The sequence below is a fragment of the Orbicella franksi genome, chromosome 3 (assembly GCF_964199315.1).
Source record: "Orbicella franksi chromosome 3, jaOrbFran1.1, whole genome shotgun sequence".
Classification (NCBI taxonomy): domain Eukaryota; kingdom Metazoa; phylum Cnidaria; class Anthozoa; order Scleractinia; family Merulinidae; genus Orbicella; species Orbicella franksi.
Genome location: NC_138147.1, coordinates 5,247,565 through 5,269,496, shown reverse-complemented (window position 1 = coordinate 5,269,496; position 21,932 = coordinate 5,247,565). Strand labels below are relative to the sequence as shown.

The 21,932-nt window shown below is 39.5% G+C and overlaps 1 protein-coding gene across 1 annotated transcript; it reads right to left on the bottom strand.

Annotated features, from left to right (window-relative positions):
* Positions 1–3,778: 3,778 nt before the first annotated feature.
* Positions 3,779–21,348, bottom strand: LOC145480838 (uncharacterized). The gene is made up of 4 exons (XM_081459163.1): positions 21,218–21,348; positions 15,668–15,856; positions 13,815–14,055; positions 3,779–5,611 (listed from the first exon to the last, which is right to left on the bottom strand). Exons 2-4 carry the CDS (start codon positions 15,830–15,832, stop codon positions 4,113–4,115), a joined length of 1,905 nt encoding a protein of 634 aa, XP_081315289.1. The 5' UTR covers positions 15,833–15,856; positions 21,218–21,348; the 3' UTR covers positions 3,779–4,112.
* Positions 21,349–21,932: the final 584 nt, after the last annotated feature.

Here is a 21,932-nt window from a genome sequence, read left to right as displayed (position 1 = left end):
GTGTTTGGATGTGAGATTTTATCCCACCTTGGGGCTACTGTAGTTAAAGTTTGCCATGCCATAGCGCTTACATTAACATTTTAGCGCTCTTTCAACCGTCAAATGCAGCAGGTAATTTATCTGCCATCCAACGTGAATGAGGTTTTACTCTGCAACCATTATTATGCGTTTTAGCCTAACCGTTATTTTCCCGTTATGTCTTAACTAATCTATCATCTTTCTGGTGTTTACCTGTCTTTCAAAACAATTGCTGTACGCTGGTCGGTTTCTACCCGCGATAGCAAATATTACTTGACCAGGTAGGTTGACCAGACAGACTTTCGAGGTGGATGCAGACACAAAGAGTACCGGTCACTTCAGTTGTCTGAGTGAATAAACTGCTAACTTCAGTGATCTTTGAAAGTTTGTAAACCAGACGTTCTTGGCGAGTACCAGCAAACCGTATCAAGTGAAGAACGATTTATTGTATTTTAAGTTTAGAACCTTTAATTGGTTGTATGTCAAAGCATCACATCACATGATTAACACACAGGCAAATGTTCCTTAACTAAGATCACCAATCGTCCATATTTTCCTGGCTACCAAAGTGTAAGCTTTACGCTCAGTTATTCCACACGGATATCAGTCTTATTGCATGGGGTACAGAACTATTTAGAAGACTAGAAAACCATTTCATATTTGGCGTTATTTCGACTCTGTATTTCACGGTCTGTATGCAGCAATATTTTCCCGTCACAACGTACAGTGAGCACTATTTGTGTCAATTTCAAAGGCATGAAATAAAAGGGTATTCACGCATTCTCTTGTGATATAACGCCGGCATCCCAGAAGTGAAATACTTTTTGTTTCTTTGTTTTCTCGTGAACCATTTTCTCAGTATACTTCAAGATATTTTTGCTCAAGTATTACTAGTATTGCAGAAACTGTTGGTGGTGTTTTGATGAGAGTCTCGAATTGTCTTTTGAATGTTTGTTTTCTTTTTTTCAAGGCCGAGGCACTTGCCTCAGTCATTTTTTTCGTTGTTGTTGTTTATAGTTATCATAATCTCCTTAATTACTTTGCAAGAAAATTTAACTATGGACGTTGTTTTAGTCAGAAATTTTTCATGGTCATTACCCGTCAGAAGTTTTTTCTGGCTATGGCCTTGTTTTTGGTGATCACACATACCACTGAGAAAATTGATCATGTTGATAGCAATCACTTATATTGCTTTTGTACTTTTCAACTGATGATGTTGGTCAGGAATCATGTCTGTATTTTATCATTGCCACATAATGACAGAACTGGCGATAACAACTTTAAGACCTCAAGAAGAACTTAAAAAGTATATATTATTGTTAAATTTCTGCTTACTTGTTAGGTCATCCCAATCTCAAATTTCTCCCAGTTTTCCGGAGGAGTCAGTCCATTCGGTGCCTAGCGTCTCTCGTGGCAGTTGAAAGACAAGATCATACAGTTCTGAAGAAAAATCTGCAGTGATTTTTTTTTCAGAAAGTAAAACTATTTCTTTAGGCAGAAACTAGTACGTGGGACGCATATATTTTCACTTCGTCAGTTGATCGATTAAAAAACACACTGTGTTCTCTTTAACATCGCAGACATGTTAGAATCTCTGATAGATTTTGTCCTCGAATTACTACTACCTTAATGAACATACATAATCAAACCCAATGAAGCGACCCTGTGGATTTCTCCCTGAAGCTGGGAGGTTAGTGATTATTTCACACTCGCCACGCTTTGTCAAGCTTGCTACTTGACCAAGAAATGTAAACGCAAAAACAAAGGAAATCGGCAAAGTGGAAAGCGGAGAAAGAATCTGCACAAACTGCAGAAAGATCACTCGATGCAAACAGTCGCCTCTATTTAAGTTCAAATCAATGAAGTACAGTTACGCCGGTCCTGTTGTTTCTTTAATGAACGTTACTATATGAGAAGCAAGTTTTATTTGTTTGTGGTTTTTCACAACTACCAGCTGAAACATTTCATAGATTGAACTCTGGCATTTGCCTCTATCCTGTTCCTCAATACAAACTCACTGAGTCTTAACTAAGTAAATTACGGACCCAAAACTTGAGCGAGTGTCAAGTCAATGGCCTTCACAAACAATCTAGCTACCGTCGGTATCAAAGTTTATGTTCTAATCAAACAGAACACGCAGTGATTTCAAACCAAAACCCCAGTGATCTACAGTTAAAATAATAAACTGAAATACTTACCGTGTCGGATAAGCGTCCTAAACCGATCTAATTTATTTAAAAATCGAATTTGCGTCTTTTGTTTGAATCTGACGGTGAATTCAGTTTTACGATGTACGAACACATGTTTACCTGACCACATGTTCACGGCGACAAACTTCAGTCGCTCAATGTCTGATTTTGAACAAACCTAAGTTAAATACCAGTAAATTGAAACAAGCTAGAAGCGGGTATATTCCATTAATTGAACGCAGTTTTTGATTTACGAAGAAAACCGTGGTGAAGATTTCAAAAAAGGTTTCCTGCTTGTCCGCTACAAATATGCATGGAGAGCAAAATTCTCGAACTTATTGAAAAATGGCATTGAAATGTTCCTCAAATGTCTGTTAGAACTTCTTTTCCAAAGTCCCGAATTGCCCTTTTTGAAATGCAGTCTTATAATTATTTTAGTATTAGGGATTTCTTCAAGGGTTCTTAAGCTTAAATCGCAACTGATTTTGGAACCTCATCTCATCGAATTAGTTGTCAGTTTTCAACTGTGTTTGTCGAATAAATGGCTGGATATGACTTCATGTTCTCATCAAAAGATTTTTGTAGCTTCACTTAAGAGCATAGGTAATCCTGCTGAAAAAAAAAAGATTGAAAGAGGCAAATTCGTTTTTTTTTCTTTTTGCCAAATTCAGTAGGTTTTGTTCTGTGTCAATGGAGTGTAAAGGTCTATTTATAGAAATTATCCAAAGGATCATTCATGCGAGTGAGTTCCTCAGTTTCTCTTGGGCAAAATAAACATTATTTGTTAGAGTCGTCTTTGCATGAAATCATGGAACAGAAATGAAACTTATTGCTTGGACAACTCTTGTTGTTCAAACGAATTTCGTTCAAGACAAAATAACCTGTTAGAGTTGTTCCTTACTATTGTGAAGTTATAACACTCATTGTTGGGCAAAACGTGTTGTTATTAAATTCCGCTAAACAAAGTACTCGCTTATATCGTGCTGCTTAGTATAAAAGACTTTAAAAGGCATTTAGATTAAAGATAAAATGTAAATAGACGGATCATACGGTGATTTAAAGTTTTTCAAAAACGAAAATTTATTTTGGAAAAACAAAAGCCATATGTTTCCCCGTTTGTTATCGCGGCAAGTTACGCTTGTTGTTTGTGACTACCGATCGAAACATTCACCGTGCTTCGCTAACCTCGCAAATCTTTGCTCGACAAAATAAAGAGAATTCAGCCACCAGTTGGTTTGTGATACTTAAACATATCTCTGCTTTCCCAATCTTTTCATCGTTCCGTAGAGTCCGTAGACAGTGCGTAAGCTTTCAAAGGCGTCAATAAAAGGGAGAAGATTTCGTAATGAAGAATTGAATTTATGTCGGCTAACTTTACAGAACACCTCGCCTCTCTCTTTGTCTTTGCACTCAAAGACAAAGCAGAAAACAAAGCTAAAATGGTTTCCAGGCAATTTCTAAAGATGGCTAGAGAAATTTATTCACTTAATTGACTTCACAGGTTGGTGAATAGGTTTTGAAAGAAAACAACGAGAAAGAATATCAAATTAATAAATTATGTCTTGCGCGTATTAGAGACAGCAAATTCATTTCAAATAGCACTTTTTTTTTTATTCTGCTTTTCCTTTTATCGTACAAACTTATATCTTGCTCCTTTTTATATTATAAATGTCTTTTCGTCTTTACAATGGTTACGTCGGAGAATTTTGTACAAACATATGAACTATAGTTGCGATTACAGTCTTCTGCGTACGAATGTTGAAAATGAAGGCCTATTAAAATGACCGAAATTGCTATTGAACGTTCAATGCCACAGCTAAATATCTTCACAGAAGTTCCTCTTCTCTCGATAAACTAACATCTAGAGCTATGAAATTCGATTTAAAAAGTAACAATTTTTACCATTTAGCGTCCGTTCGGGTGTCTTGATTTTATATGGCGGTCCAAATCCCTTCGTCTTACCAACACTTTTCCGCAGTACTGACATTTGTAGGGAGTGTCCCCAACAGCGTGAAGGCGGATGTGTTTTGCCATGTTGCTCGGATCTCCGAACCTCTTTTGACAATATTTGCACTTTAGGGGCTTGTAGCCAGTGTGAATACGCATGTGAATTTTCAGCCCGTATTTACGCGTGTATAACTTGCCACAGAGCTCACACAGGTAGCCTTTATTAACTTTCTTCGAATTCAGATCGTTTATCATTTCCTCGTTGCAGCCTGTCTTCGGTTTGTCCGGCGTCATTTGATCTCCGTTCAAACTCGTTCCATCTTGGTTCGGTGTCGTTGAAGAGGAAGGCAGTCTGTTAACATTCTGTTCCGCTCCAAACATCATAGGGCCTGTCGGATTCATCACTGGTTGACCATTTAGCGATGGGAAACCCTGAGGAAATCCGTACTTGAAGAACGGCATCGAAGAAGGGCTGCAAAGCGGCGGTCTCGGCTGGAGGAGAAACGCTGGATTACTCAACATATCCATTTGATTTTGCGAGAAGGCGGAATCCTGAGATAGATTGCCGTATCTCATACCGTTAAGTCCATTTAGTTCGTTCAAAAGCGGTCGCGAGATTGAAGGAAATTCTGAAGAAACTGGCACGCTTCCAAGCTCCGGGCTCTTAAAGCCGTTGAAGCTCGCGGAGCTGAAAGGTTGTGACTGGTTAACTTGCGGCACGAGAGAAGTGTTTTTCAAGCCTTCCTTCATTCCGAACGTTTCCGCGGTGAAGGAGGGTAAACTCACTGGTGTTAGCGGCGTGAGAACGGGCTGGAGTTTGTCTGGAGACTTAACGACCTGCAGATCGGCGGAGCTTGAGTGCAGCGAGAAGGGTGGCGAGGCTTTAGATGACGAGCTTTCTCCTATGGAGCTTTGCAGCGATTTTGGGCTCTCCTTCATCATGAAGGAGTCAGCGTTGAAGTTGGAGAGAAATGGAAACTGATTCATGGCCAGTGATAGGTTGTTGAAGCCATTAAAACCATTTAAACCGTTTAAGCAACCCATGCTGTTGGATAAATTAAGTCCAGACGAAGAATGGCCCCCGTTAACCATGGGTTTATCGTCGTGAACTGAAACGTCGGATAAAAACGCGCTGCCATTATGATGGTGCGCGTTCCTGCTCGTTTCTCCGTCGTGTTTAAGGCTGAGCGGTGGGTCACTGTCCGGCTTTGATACCTGTATCCCGTCCGTATCCGAGTTGGGAGTTAGAAACAAAGTGCTCATTCTCGGCGGCCTGTTCGGCGGGTTGTTTCTACTTGGAAGGTAACTGGTGTGTGAGTGTGCTCGCTGAGTGTGAAGCAGGCTCTCTTTATAGCTCTTCCCACGGTTTGAGGCGCACTCAAATGCGATGTGCGTTTTAAGTGTGTTTGGGAATGCAAACACTTGCGAGCAGTGGTGACAAATATATTGGTATTCACCTGTGAAAGAACCGACAGGTGTAGCTAAAGTTAATGACACGTGCTAGTAAGCCAGCCAATCAGAGCGGCGCTTCGCGGGACAGCCAAGCAGCGAGTCTATGACACGTGCGAGGCCCACTAGGTTCCCCCGCCTTCATCACTGGCTTAGAAGTTAAAATAATATCGGAGTTCGAGCGAGGGAGGTTATTAATATTCAAAGGCACATTCATAATTAACCAACCATGCTGTAATTAGCTTCACAATTATTAGCTGGAGGAAGTCGGATTTTATTGAAATGAGTGATTTTTAAACGGTTTTAGGCGCTCTGTCAAGGCGCGCGAGTGTGTGCAATGCAAGGCCGAATCTGTCAACTGCACAGTAGAATCGCGATTAGTGCACCGCGCTAAGTGAATTTCACTGATTTTCGAGACAATAAACTTTGCCACGAGGGTCGCTCAGATCCTTTTGTTAGATCTTTTGTCAATGACTCCAGCCAATCAAATTACGCCGTCCGCTGTGCTTTCAAATCATTTCTCCGTTCATTGAGCGCCGTTGCCCGGGGGAAATCAGGAAGCGGTCAGAAAACGTGAGGAGAGCCTTTTGCAAACAGCTGAGCATCTCTGCAAGAGAGTACGCTGGAAAGCTGAACCAGCGAAGACCGGTAAATATGGAACGCTTTTCCACGCTTTTTGATTCAAAACTCTTCGTTTTACAGGTGTTGAATGGTGGCCGTACTGATTCCACGTGACCCGCCACTGGCTACGATGACAATTTGTTTAGTTCGCCCTTTGCTGCCTAAATATCCTAGAATTGCCACAAAGGGCTGGCTGTTCATCGCACACAATAGATGTATCACGCTTTATACATATATAATTTTGACACGCGGCCGAGAAGAGAACTCTTTTGTCCTTGGAATGTATCTTAAGCTAACAGATGCGTAAGTAACTTCGAGGGCTCGAAGCGTGCAAATTCGTCTTCCTTCGGTACACACGGATAACTTGGACCGGTTAAGCGCCCTCACCAGCGAACTAAAAAGTCACCACGAAAGATGAAACGGGTGAGCCATTTTAGTTGATGATTTGAGGCACCCGGGTACCGACCAACAGAGAAAAGACTTTAAATGACTTACGGTAGTCACATAAACAGAACTGATACCTCGATGCACGTGTTACATTGTTCGTTCAAGCGCCACAATATAGGTACCTAGGAACTACAGAATGTTTTGTTCGGCTAGGGCTTAATGTGAGAGAATGTACCCTGAAGAAGGACAACAAAAGTTACCAGCACCTAGGTAAATATCATCTGCACAATTAAGTGAGCAATTACAAGTTTAAAATCCCGCGCAACCTTTCTCTGTATAAGGATTCGGTCGCGCTCACGACTTTAACATCAACGACGCGTGGAAATGTGAAGCAATTCTGCACCGCTTTTGCAGATTATTCTAAACAAGAGCTCTATGTCGTTCTTGAAGCTTGAGCTTGCTGCAAAAACTCACTTTTCCAATGCTAGGGTGTCTTAATAAAATTCCATTAGTCTTCCGCAAATCATGGTATTTTAACATCGAAATGATCGTGACAATTTACTGGTTGTGCTCGCGCTTTGCTAAGATTTGCTGAAGTCAGGTGTAATAAGCGATCCGCGTGTAGTTACTCTTTCTAAAAACAAAGACAGTTTCGCTTTAATTCTGGAGGTCGGCTTAACCAAAAATTCTATGGATCAGCTGATCTGCGAACCTTTGAAGAAACAATAAGTTTTCATAACTGAATTCACCCTGGCTACCCCGCGTGCCGAGAAACCGGTATCTATCGATTGGATATTTACCCCCAAGTTTATTTTACTTCATAAGAGGTGTCACAAATACAAACACCGGGTGCTTAACTTTTCTGGTGCCTCGAATCGACAGAACTTAAAGTGACAGGAAAGAAAACTTGGGTTCCGTAAAACTTCTCGTTGACAACAGCTTCAAATCTCAGAGGAAATCGCCGCATTCAGAGATCGTCTATTCAATAAATTAGTGTAGTAATTTCAAGTTTTATTTTTGCAAACAATTTCGCACCCTTCCCAAACGTGTACAATTTGTTTGTGGAAGGATTTTTCTGCTCTGCAGAAAGTCCGTGCCGGTGGCCTTTAGCGAAATATAGCTCTCCGCACGAACAAATTTCAGCCACGTTCAGGTAAATTCCCTCAGGCGCTCATCCATTTTAATGCTTCTTTTGTTCTTTAGAGTTCACTTGCCAATGAGAAGCGTTTCGTTCTTACTCAAATCACTGCACCTGAGTACATGTCAGTCGTTCTTTCAAGATAATGTTTGCGGGTTTTTTTGCGTGACGGAAATCTGGGTTTAAAAAATCGATCATCTAATCTTAAATTATCACCGTTAGTTTCACGCATTCACTGCTATTCTAGAGCCGTGCGAACTCTTCACCCTCACTCAAGAATTACCAATGAATTCGATTGAAAAAATGTTATTTTTGCTGCGTATTGCAGGGCGATATTTGACTGACAATTGCAAAATATACCAAATTATCTACCAGTCAACACAGGTCCCAATAAAATTTGTCCGCCGTTCTGTTCTTGTGTTTTATTTTATATGCTCATGGACTTAAAGTGCGACGTGTTACGGTAACTTGCAAATCCACAAAAGAAACAGAGAAGATTAACATAAACAGAGGTGTCCTGTTGTGAAGAATGTAAAAGTTTTGGATAAGTTGCAAGGTATCGAGTTTTTTCTTTCCTTAATTAAAACGTGTGCTGAAAAGAATAATAACTTTTCGCTGTAGAAAACAGCTAAATTAAAGTTCGAACTAGCAAAAGCTGTTAATAAGTCAAAACATAAGCAAAAATAGACAATCAAGTATAACTGAATGTTAATTGCGTGAGATAGCATCTTTTTGAAAAGAACACACCGTCTCAATGAGGTACACGGATAATTTGAAATGAAGAAATGACAGGAAACCGTTTATTGTCCCCGTTATTGAAAGCTTTACGTAACTAGCACATCAGAGTCAATAAAGAAATCGTCCAAAAAATCACAAGAACCGGTTTGTTTTGACAGATAGGTAAGACTGTCTGTCACGACAAAATGACAAATATATGTAGACATCCAATACATGATAATAGAAAAACGAAGCAATTTAATCAGATTTTAAAGATTTTATAGTCTAAGGGGCCATCAGCGCCTCTGCACCGTTCCAATGAAAAACATTTTTAAACTTCTTGAAAATACTTCACTGTGAATTGCATCAATGGTCACCCCTCGATTTTAATTTAACTTTAAATTGCCTTGATAGTTATATTGCCCCTAAGTTGAAACAACGGGGCTGGCGCCCTCAACGATTTGTTTGCCCTCTGAAACCATGTGGTCGACCGCCGAGGCTTCCGCCCACTACCGTTGCAAGCAGAGCGAAGTTTTCGCTACGGTCATTTTTTTCTTTTAGCGGCCGAATTTTGCTCCCAAGCGACTTTTTCAATGCAAGAGAACCCGGGTTTGATTTCCATCGGCGTTCAATAAGACTAACTATTGTTTACAGGCGATTGGTGGCAATTTGTATTATCGAATTTAAAAAAAGTGTTTGCGGAACAATTGACTTAAATACATCTCACGGCACGGTTAGCGATTTGCAATGCGCGCTCTGTTTTGTTTGTCTTCAAAGACAAAGAAATCACATGTTACTGAAACAATGGGGATACCAGGTTAACAGCTTGCTTTGCTTAGTAGCGGAAGGCCCAGTACATGCTAACAACTGCAGTCAAAATGAGCAAATACATTTTCGCGAGCCCCCGCGTTGAAACACCCATCTCGCATATAGGAATCTCTACTGTCACTGATTAAATAAGCACAGTGCTAACAGAGAAGCGTAGTTTTTTACACGACTGTTTTCAAACACGAGAAACTTAAGAACACTTTTATTTCAAACAGCAATGAAATAGCTACAAAAGAAACAACCCTGGCTATTTTTGTAGCTTATTTTTTCCCTAGGAAAGAAATTGACCATTATTCTCATCGAAATAACTGTGCTTGATTAAAACCGAAGAAACTGTTAAGCTACCGTTTAAGCTATTTTTCAAATAAATTGAGTTCCCCCAAAATGTTAAACTATGTAAAGAGGGAAATGCGGAGTTAGAATTACAAAACTTTGTTTACTCTGACGTGAGCTGAAATTAATTACCACGAAGGCTTTCAGCCTTATTGAAAGACCGTCCATGTAACTCTTAATGCTATGTTAATTAGGAAGTCTCTTTTTGTTTTCTTTAGAAGATTTATTTTCCTGTTTTTTTTTTTCCTCTGTAAAGTTGCTTTCGTGCAAATGCAGTCTTAACGAAGCAATTATTTTACTCTTAAGCCTTTCTCCTGAAATCGGTTTCTGGGCACGTTTTTAGGCTGAAGCAAGACTTCCTTGGCAATTCAAGGAAAGAAACCTAGTTGAGTTTGTCATTAATTTAAAAATAGGCCGTATTTTTTTCACGATTTGCTTCGACGGATGTTAACTTAAGCTTGCTTAGTATTAATCCTTATCTCTTTGTCATCCGAACTTGGTACAAAGTAATGCTAATTTCGAGGAAAAAACTAAATGCGACTGAAATGGAATACTCCGCCAAACGCCAGTCTGAAACGTACAACTAAGTACGGTTGATAGATTTCGTGGTGCGAAGTTTACACAAAAGTACATCGTGTTTACAGGAGTATTAAAATGTCGTTTCTATCAAATTAGTTCATATGACAGGTGGTGTATTCATGATAATCATCTATAACCATTTTGGACCGTTAATGATACAAAAACTCCAGTCAAACAACCATGCCCTAAATTTACTAAGTGTAGAAATCGTATTAGAAAGTCTCCATTATGTCCCGAAACACAAGCTGGAGATATTTTTCCGTGTGAACATATTTATTGAAGTTCACGGTAGAAAGTAAGGTTTTCAGTTCGTCTTCTTCAGCTATCTCCTGCAGAGCCCTTGAAGACAATCAGTGATTTCGTCTATGTTGCCAAATAGAGTACTTCTTTCGTGACTTCCATTCAGGAATTTCATTCAATGGTTGAAAAAGAGATCTCTTTGGCAGCTCATTGCTTGCCATTTACATGGCCCGATACTATTTTAATCACGTATCGAGAAGAAAGATGTCATTTCTCAAAAGGTTGAACTAAAATAACTGACTATGTTGCTGTGTCAAAGTGATTTTCCAGGCGAGTGACTTTGTACAATACACCACATGTCTGTGGGGTTATCTTGGTGGTCATACACCGGCTGTTTTTGCCCAGTAACAAGCGACCAGACCCACTTATCTATAATCTTTATACTGGAGACTCGGGGGGCGTTTATTTTCTTATTAAATTTAGATCGTTTTGAATATTTAGCCCATGGGTGGAAGCTTGTGCGTTTCGGTGATAAACTGGGCGTTGCCGTAATCTTTAAAGAAAGTTCGCCGAATTTAAGTTAGAGCAGCTTCCCTGGTGTCTTGTTAAGACAAATCGAAACAGATAGGTAACAGAGCAATTTCAGGGTAAAATTCTGTTGTGGTCTTGTGTAGTTAGTGTCACCAATGCTTTATTTAATTAATTTGGCCCTTTAACAGACGTCTATTAAAATTGAGCAAGGTGAATCGAACCGACTTGTCATGGAGCTGAAATTTAATTTTCCAAATGCTTTGATTCGCGGTTCAACAAAATAGGCGTCTTCTTATCAAGAGAGATTATTCACCCTGTTATCACTGGCTAGCCTGTGTTGAACTTTTTTAGAAATCTTGATAATAGCTGTTATTATTAGGAGCGCTAGCCAAAACAGCACTTTACAAGATAGATTAGTATCTATTCGAACAATAAAACCACATGTTAGTTTCCGACTTCGAGAATCTTCGATCACGTTACCTCCAGCGCTCACCTTCTGTACAACGAGCGTGTGTTTAATGAAGGAAAGTAATGCTAGATAAAAATAGCACCAAAATTATCTGCAAAGACAAAAACCTGGAAAGATAGAGAAGGAAAGAAACCCCCTTGTTCTTAGCTTTTGGCTTTTCTCTTCATAATCTAGTGATGATATTTTTCTGTTCAATGCGCGTAGGAAACCAACCTTTAAATTGAGAACAAAAAGGTGTGAAGCAAAGTAACGAACAAAAGACTTGTTACGCAAATGCTAGCGGAGAAGAGATAGTCTGAGTCTTTCATCTTAACAATGCTACAATACAAGATTACACAAGTCGTAAACAATACGACAAAGAACTTTTGAATAAGACATCTTGCACCGCGCGTTAAACTTTCTTTTAAAACCTAAGCTTGGTTATCTTATAGATTGAAAAAAGAAAAACAGATTAATGAAGATGATGCAACTAATTTTAAGACCAGATGAGGTATCCTCCAAGGCGCGAGATTAAGTTCCGGGCAAAGCGGTTTCTTTCTTCTGCCAATCCCGTCTAAGCTAATATTGGCTGTTATTTAGGCCTCTAATAATGATAAGACTTAACTAGCAAAGTTAACAGCTAGCAAGCTAACTTTTCGATGATGACAATCGGACGGTTAATAGCCACTGCAATGCGCCATTTCGAGTCTCGTAAAAAGCGAACCCCGGGCCTTTTTAGAGACAGAACAGATCTGGATTTGAAAAATACCTCTTAACACTCAATTACATCAAATCAGTAGAACAATACAAACACATGCTACGGGGTATTATGTATGTTTAGCTCTAGACACAATAAAAATACCTCAAGAACGGCCGGGTCTGCTAAGTAACGGCTCGCTCTGTAAAACACACAATAGCCTGTTGTGGGGCAATAATAATGAATCATTCTCACAAAACGGCGGATTTGACGGCACTTAAAGACGATCGTGAAATTGTTCTGAATAGTTATTTAAGCGATAAGATTAGCAATTTCAAATGTGGAGATAAAAAAGACCCTTGGAAACAGGACGCGTACGCGAGTTCGCTCGCTCGCTCGCTGTACTTGAAGACAATTTTAAGCAGACTCTATTCGCTTTTCGTAATTTATCTCATGGTGGTCGTATTAAGGAAGTGAGTTTATAAAGAAAATAAAGGTTGGAGACTCCAAAATGTGGTTGTTGCTTGCGTTAGTTTAACGAGAAGGTTGACGGTCGGATTAACGGCTTTAGCAGATAAGAAACTAACTTGGCGCTAAGCAACATAAAAAAATGTTTGTGTTGGCGCGATGGCCGCAGGCAGGGTTCGGCAGTTAAGTTTTTTACGGCAACATCTGTTGCCATGGACCTAAGTTAGTTCTCAAAGAGGCCGTCTAATTAAAGAAATAAATCAAATTACAAATGCGCAATATTTAGCGATGGTGCCTACTATTGTTAGTGCGAAAGTAGCCTCGTCCACAAGTTCATGAGATGGGCTGCAGCGCGAAATCGGCGGAGCGAAAACAAGGAGAGAGAGAGGCTTGGTTCGAGGAGTCTTCCCGCGCCGCGCTTCTCCACAATTTTTTTCGCGCTCTCTTTTTCGCGCTGCTCCCTATCTTAACGCCTGGAAGAGGCTAGAACGAAAGCGTTCTGCAAATCAGGAGATGCGGGAATGAGGGAATTCTGCGGGAATGCACCTAATTCTAAAGGCAAAGAGAACGCGTAATGATGATTAATGAAGCCATCAAGAAAAGACTAGCGTGCAGACGCCTGGAATTTGGACGGAAAAGGTCAGTTTCAGTCGCATGCTTGGACAGAAAATGTTTCTTGAACATATGTTAACAGTTAAATAACATTAGCAAGAAAGTACTAGTAGTACATTGCTTGGCTGGAAACAGTTAATGATAACGTTTCATGCACTTTCTAGCATGGTAATCGATTGGATAAAACTATAGTTTGAAGCGCAGATTAGCAAGGGATTACGCGTGCTCTGATTGGCTGAGTTTTATATTCAAAATAACGTTTGTATAAAAAAACTAACATATAAGAGTTCTGATTGGGTAAAACAGTGGTTTGATAAAAGCACAGATTAACAGGAGAGTAAGTATGCTCCGATTGGCTACGCTGTTCGAAATAACGTGCTCTTATTGGCTGGGCTTTATATTAAAAATAACGTTTTTATAAAACAACTAACATTTAATGGCTCTGATTGGGTGAAACAGTGGTTTGATAAAAGCACAGATTAACTGGGGAGTTAGTGTGCTCTGATTGGCTAAGCTATTCGAAATTACCCCCTCTGATTGAGTGGCATAACAGACTGATAAAAGCACAGAATAGAGAATCTTTGAAAGATTTAATCAAGAAAGAATTCTTACCTTCGTTTACTCTCGGGGCCACAAGATTTGGAATCCTAAGACTTCGACAAAGTCCTTCAGTCGGCCATATTAGCAGCTCCTCGCCCCGGGCCACTCTGTCAATGGTGCGAAAGAAAAACGAGCCAGCGCTCAGGAACACCTCTACATTTTGCTCCTCGGGACAGCGAGCGAAGTTCATAAAAGGGACCCATGAAAGATGGCGGTCTACGACCCAGATAAGTTGTCCACATCTGTAAGTTACCTAAAAACGACGGGTTGAAAAGCCCAGCGACAAAAATATTAATATGACAAATTCCACAGCGCACCGCGCCTCTGGTAAATATGTTAGTTAGGGAAACTACATATTTTCTAAGCAAAAACGTAAGAACAAAGACGTTTTATTTCTATTTGCAGTAATGGCCAGTCCCCACCCACTTCTAACAACCATGCCAGAACTAAATGATTCAAATTTCTAATTTTTAAATCAAATTTTATTAAAATGAAACTTTTGATGATAGGGATACAGATTAAAATAGCATGAGAATTAACGACCGCTAAGTTTCTGAGCGAAATTCGGAGAGACGAGGAGATGATGATGTAATCGAGAAAAGATATAAGGACTCACTGTCCACGGCCTAAACAAGAACTGAAACTCCTTTAGTACAAGCCCTTCCACATCCCACAAGCCATCCCCCGATTATGGCTCCTGCCCCTTTCTATGTTTTTTGTACCCGTGAAACATCAGGGCCGGGTCGTTCAAAGCCACATACAGCTAACCCAGGATTAACGAGAATTTTGATTTCAGTTTGTAACCTTGCGGATAAGGTTTTCTGTTTATATTGTTTGGCCTTCTCTTTTAAGTTTGAATAACCTCAAACTACACAAAACATAAACTGTGGAAAACATTTTTAAACAGGAAAACTTTATACTTCGGTTAACTTTTAATCCTGAGATAGCGTTAAGCGTTAGTTAACAACCCGGCCCAGTTGTTTACCATTTATACAAGTAAATTAAAAGGGTCGACTTACAGTTTGAAACAATCAGGTAAACAAAAATTGTGAACGGAAATTCCGGACCACATTTGGCGTGTACCATTTATCCATTGTTACAGTAGGAACGCTCGAAACTGTGCTGAATAGCCGCTTAGAGATGGACTTTTGTATTTTGAGTGGGGAGGGGGATAGGCAATTTTCTGGGTCATGGAGTTTTTTTCCTCATTGTTAGGTTGGGCATAATTTTTTTCTCGGTGGGCAATAGCTTGTGCAAGATTTTCTTCAAAGCGGCAAACACAGGGACCTGGAAAGTACAGAGCACTCAATTTTTCCCCATGGCTCCCCTTGCATGATCGTTTCTCAGCAGTTTTTGCTGTGCAAGAATTTTTTGTCGTTGGAAATTGCCCAACCCTCCGCCCCCCCCCCAACCCCCTCCCCCATCGGAAAAGTGATGGTCCGTCCCTTATTGGAGTTGAAACAGGTGGAAAGCTTGGAGCTGACAGATGAATGCTAATGGTGAAAATATTTTCCATTCCGGCGGATTTTCCGTTCGGAAGTTTTGAATTATCTTTCAATAAGTTACATTTACTTCGGTGATTTGTCTGTCGGTCAAGGTCAAAAAATTTTTACATCTACAATGTAAATTCTAAAATCTCTGGAATTTCTGGGTAAATTAATGGTAAACACCCTAAGTATTTCATTTTTAACAACATTGTTCCGAATGGTCATATGCATGGAGATCGAGTTATTAAATTTTTTAACCGAGTTAAAAATATAAAGAGCAGATACCCAAGCTAAAATTAAAATCTGAAAGGGATATCATGGGGAGCATTCATTGGCTCTGTTATGTAAAGATCTCATGGTCGACATCACTTCTCTTACCTCCAGAATGTAATCCAAGTGTTTATGTTCATTGGTTTTTAAGAGGATGTTTAACGGTCCTTCGTAAGGTCCAAAGGTCAATGAAGAAGGAATGGACGATGCTGCGAAAACCCCGGAATATCTCTGAACTTTTTCAATCTCGGACCAGTGGACTAGGTACATCATGTAACACGTCACGTAACAGCACACCTGTGACGAAGAGATGAGACAAAAAAGAAGCTAATTCAATTCGAGTGTCCCAAGGAAAATAGCTCTCCCCAGCTGACTTTCTTCGTATGCCAGCCGGGTAAACATGGGCGTTAACAAGAATTACGTAATACATGGCTCTAAACACACTAACCCAAGAACGATGATTATTAACAAAATGTTCATATTTTTGTCTGGTACCCGAAGAAGCACACCAGTGAATGAATTAAATTTGTATACAATAAAATGAAATAGAAATAATAGTCATGAAATATTTAAACTCGACAGACGTGATCACAAGCGACTTTAATGCTGTAGTTGTGAAAAAATGCGCGCGAGCGTAAGAAAGTCGTGTTTTCGTTTACGCACAATGACGTAATTCACGGAAACAACTATGCGTTCACTCGCTACTTGATATATGAGAAACGACGTTTGCCCAGATAAAACTCTCTGTAACTTTTCAACTTGCAATTGCAGGATAGGTTTTAGTAGCACTAAATTGGTTTGAGGGTGGTGTTAGGATCAGTATGTTGAGTTTGTGGGTAAGACACCTCTCTCTCTCTCACTCTCTCTTAGGTGGCCGTTAACCTAAAAACACACCATTTTTTCAAACCTTTCCTCGGGGTAAGATTTAAATCCAAACCATGGCAAAGTATACATTTTTAGAAAGCTTAAAGACCATAAGGAAATATTTTTGTACCCTAGAACTGTATTGTAACCTGACACCGGCTGATTAAATCTGCCACCAGCTGAGGAATGTCAGGGCTTACTTGAGAAAAGATAACTCCTACAAGAACTGATCAAAATGAATAACTTTTACATTTTTTAAAAGAAGACAAAAAGTTTACTGTTTTAAGAAGAGAGATTTTTGAAAAATTTAAAGGACATGAAATGGTGGCCAGTTAAATCTGATACAGAAAATCCAGCATACGTTTCAATTCATAACTTCGACAAAATGCACTGGATGGAAAAGATCTCTGCTTAAACACAAAACCTACTCAGAACAACAAATCCTGAAAATTTCAGTCTCATTGGACAAAGCCTTCTCAAAATATTTTTTCTCAAGGGGAAAAATAACTCGTTTTGAGAAAAAGATCTTTGAACTAACAGTAACAGAAATTCTCAAAATAAAACTTCAATACCTCAAGATTCAAATTTCGATAAAAACAAAACTGCGAATTTTTTTTTACAGAATATTCTGTTGACCCCCGCCTTAAGGAGCCCCTCCCCGCCCTGGAGTATAAATGGGCACCAGCGGTTTGTTTGGACAACCTTTCAGAATGCTGTCGGAGTATGTGATGGGCTACCGTACCATCTTTGGTCGCCGGAATGGCAAACAGTAACTACTGGCCACTTTATGCTTCAGTTTCGGACTTGCAACTGAGTCCCAAGAGCCATGAGCTGGTAAGTTTTAAAACGCTATATTTCAGCTGAAGAAACTCGACTTCTATCCTAACAGGCATCGTTTATCCATGATCTCTTCAATAAAGCGTTGCTTAATCCTACTGCTATTCTGTGAAAGAATTCACTTCGGCCGTAAGAACGGCTCCTGATTCAATCTTCTTCCCAGGGCTTTTCTATTGAGGTTTGGAAGGGAAAAGCACTGGGAACGAGGCTACACTTGATTAAACTCTGAATTTGTACGAAAACTCGGGGAACACCAAACGCTACTACATCAATATAGAGACATAACTGATACGTCGTATGTTACTTAGCGACCACTCCTATGAACCTCTTTTGTTCAGTGCAGACCTCAGCTCGGAGACGGGATTCCGACCGACATACAGATTCTCCGTACCGATCTATTGATCTTGCTGAGGCCCCATTAAGGGAGGGGGGGTATCCCACATCCCTTTAATTTTTGGCCTTAAGCTACAGTATACCTTCAGGGGTGTCTCGCGCGCAAGCGATGTAGTGCGTGCAGTTTAAGCTGTAGATACCTAAACCCCTATATCAAATTAAAGCTTATGGAGCTGGCTATCAAACTATACCAAGAATTTTGAAAGAAAATGAATTGTCGAATTTTTCACGACCACTAAATGCGAGCGCCCGAATCACCTTTCGAAAGCTACAAGTCAAAGCGAATTTCGTTTTTCGCCAATTTAATGTCTTCCTCGGTTTCAGGGCCCAAAGCGCTTAAAAAACGTGTCTGCGTTTTGGCATATTCGATTGCAGTAAAAAGTTACAGAACACTTTCGAAATAGGATGAAAAAAATGCGGAGTGATCGTACAAAAATCGCTCTCGAAGAAAAAGTACTTCGAAATTAACAATTCCCAGACACGCTTTTGTAGTTTATATGTTAAACTAGCCACTGTCCAAATTTAAGAGCAATTCAACAAATTCCCTTTGAGTTATAACTCTTTAAAGTGTCTGCTTCAAGTGAAAAAATTTATTCGAGAAAACAGCGCTAAGAAAAATTTTCTGCTTCGCAAACAAACTCCGCCCACAAACGCCTTCAACTGGGTTCTCAGATAACTAAGCCAGTCAGTGCAGGGAAACTTTACTACCGTTAACCTCCTGGTGAAATTTACGCGCGAATCCCTAAAAAACTCTTGTGTTTCGCAATGCGCTCAAGGAACCGAAGGCAGAGAGATAATTTTTCTGCAGCTCGGTTTTTCTTGAAGCTGGTCTAGCAAAATGGGGAAGACTAAGAAGGATACGAACGCTAGAGTGGCTGAGCGAAGGAAACAGACAAAAGATAGCGCGGAGGGCAACTGTGTGTGGGCAAATGTGCATGGATAATATTTCAAATGGTCTCAATGAGTCCGACGATTCGTCGATATCGGACTCATCAGAAGAGTCTCTGTCAGCATCCCTGTTATTGCTGTCAAGTTCCGACATTTTTCCAGAACCTTTCTTTTCTCTTACCACGAATATTTGCCCGCCTTATACGATAACTATAGCTTCATCCGCGTGGCGAACTTTCGCTTCTTCACCCATTGATGTATTTTCATTCGTTCTTCGCTGTTTTCGCTTTTTCGAACCGGTCCATGGTTTAAACGTGGTCTATGTTTACTTATAACTTAATAGAGACACACCTAATATCAAAAATGCTGGGTAGTCAGAACAACAATGCTGATCAACTGAGTAGTCAATTCGTGACATCCATATAGGTAATTCCCGCGAAAATCGTCTCGGTTGATTGCATACGCGCCATAGGGCTGTCAATCAAGAGGTAAACTTTTACTTCCGGTGAAAACGTAAAACCGTCATTTCTCCGCCAATATTAAGCCTTTTTCAAAAATTTTTTTCAGAAATAAGAGATTATTCTTCGACCACTATTTTGACCCAAAATCCAAATTTGAAGAAAATTGCCGACCCGAAGGTATACTGTAACCTTAATATCCCGTATCTCATTGATTCCAGATGCAAAAATCAACGATTTTCCTACCCTATATCCCATTTTATCTGATCTAAATATCCCATATATATCCTATTAATTTTTTTCCCCAAATATCTTGTATCCCGTTAATTTTTAAACTCGATATCCCGTGTGCCGATAACCGCTACTAGGCCTCCTTGTTTATAGCACTGGTCAACAAGAATTTTATCTTTGTAGTCAATTTCTTTGCTCCCCCGATCTGTATGGATATCTTTAACTTGGTTTTCACAACGGAAAAAGTATGTATAGAAGCAAAAACGTAGCAATAGCGAGTAGCAGGGACAAAGACATAATACAGGGAGAGGAACGTGAAAAAAATTTACCGATCTAAAACTCTGAGATAAGCAATAGCGAGTAGCAGGGTTAAGAACGTGAAAAAAATTTACCGGTCTAAAACTCTGAGATAAGACATTGATATTTTGTTTGCATGAAGCTTTGACTGCTTTCTAAACAACACAGAGAGGTTTGAATGTTGTTTGTCAGTTTTTAGCTCTTCAGATCAGCAGCGGGCGCTATTGTCAGTCCTTATAGAGTAAGAAGGCCGAGGAAGAGTAAGAAGAGACCACCTCTTTTTCGTTATACAGCACAACGTGAGTGCTGTCTTTAACCAACATCCCTAATATACGCATACTTATGCGGCCATGATTCCGAGTGAGGACACAGAGATCTTCCTTTGCTCTCACTTGCGCTTTCATGCTTAGCTTCAGTCACGTCAGTTTTGTCCTCCTAAGTCTTTAGTTTAAGCTTTGTTTATTCTACAATCGCTAGTGAAACCAAACTTCTACTATATATTGTTTCTTTTTTTGTTGTTGTTTTTTTGAGGAAAAAGATAAAGATTTAAAATGAACAGACTTTGTTCGAATCTTCAGTACCGGAAACAAATTCTGGTTTCCGCAACATGAAGTGGTTAGGAGTACAGCTTCTCTTCTTCGGATTGTATTCTAGTCTGCTGTACGCTACGTATCTACAACCTTTTTTCGGCGCGCTGCTCCGAAAATTTGCTCTTGCCCAGTTAAAAAGAAAATTGAAGCAGAGAGGCACTTTGGGAGTTAAGTGTCATGTCTACCGAATATTCGAATGAGAGGGGAAAATGTAACAAATTTATAAACACGGAAATTACATTTCTATGTTCTCGACGACTTTAATGAGCGTTTGAACTTTTCGGAGTATTTTATCGTTAACACAGGAGAGTCGGTTCTATTAGTTTGTATCTTAATGTTTCAAGTCTGTTGTCAGCATTTGTTGAATCAATTTCACATTAATGGTATATGGGACGTATACTGGCCCCGCTGACTTCGAAATCGAATTTCCTGAAAAGGTTTTCGAAGGATGGCTGAAAGATCTTTTTCTTCTCAGTAGAAGGTGACGAAAATTGATAGATTTTATTTAATTTTTTTTTGGAGAAAAATCCAACACCTTCATCCAGGATCATCTATTTTCTTTTTTGTTCCTTTAGTGAGAATTAACACGTTCAGCATGTTCACAGAACAAAACGTCCAGAAGAAGGTTGAAACGGTCGCGTTACAACTTCTAAGATTTAAAATCATAGTGCTAGAAACAACAAGATCGTAAAAGCAGATAAAATCTGGTATCCATACAAACGTTTATTTTTCGCAATCAGGAAAGAAATGATTTACTTTTTATAAAGTAGCAAGTGAATTTCGCCATGTAATTTATTTTTAGCGAGTGGGGTCAACGATGTTTTACCCTTTCATTTTGACCAAAGAAGAAAATCTGAATTAATTTCAGCTCAAAAGATGATCCCGTAAAATTGTATTTAAATTTCACCAAGAGAAGAAACTAAACAAGGGATTACATATCTTAACGACAGCAGCTTTCAAAGAGATATCAGTTTCGTTTCAGGTGGCTATAATGTCGCGCTATCTTCATGCACTCTTGTGATATCTAGTTCGGTTGTGACCGTAAAAATCACACTGATAATAAGCAGGCAAAAGAAAGAGCAAAACAGAGAACTACTCACCAGTGAGGACGAATTAACTTTTTGACTGTTATCGAGAATCACTACCTGCTGTTACCGAGTGGATCGAGTCCGCAAAAACAAACACGTCCTAACATCGCAGTGGCTTTTTTAACAATCCCTGTAAATTTCCACCTGCGATGCGTATTAATAACTGTTTGAAAAACACCCTCATCTCACGCTTTCTACAAATCAAACAAGCGATATTGCCGGATACGCTGAATTAACATCTTAAAAGCTTGCAATTTCCTCGGTGACTAAGTTGACTTGCGCTTGACAACTCTGTCAGCCTAAGCACCGAGATTTGATTTCAGAATCTCAAGCTTTTTGCCTCTCGTGTTTCTTTGCATGGATTCAGAGTGCGATATTTTTACAAGGAATTGACAGGTATTTTACAGGGCCAAAAGAAGTGCTCCAGTTAGCTAATCTAACACCAGTTTGAAACACAAAATATTAAGTAAATAATTCGCCGATAAATTGATTCGCCATTGGTTAGACGGCATGGTTGTTTAATTCGCAGACAATGGTGGGGTTTTACTGTAATAATGTTACACTTTTTCCCAATATTCTTACTGTTCAAACAAAACGTTAAATAAGTAAGACAAGTTTTCAAATCTCTTTTTTTCAAAAAGCTGCATTTTAATCTTACTTTGTAGAATAGAACAAGCGTCAGTGAAAAAAAGGATCTAAGTTTTTTCTCTCCAACAAGTTCCCCAGC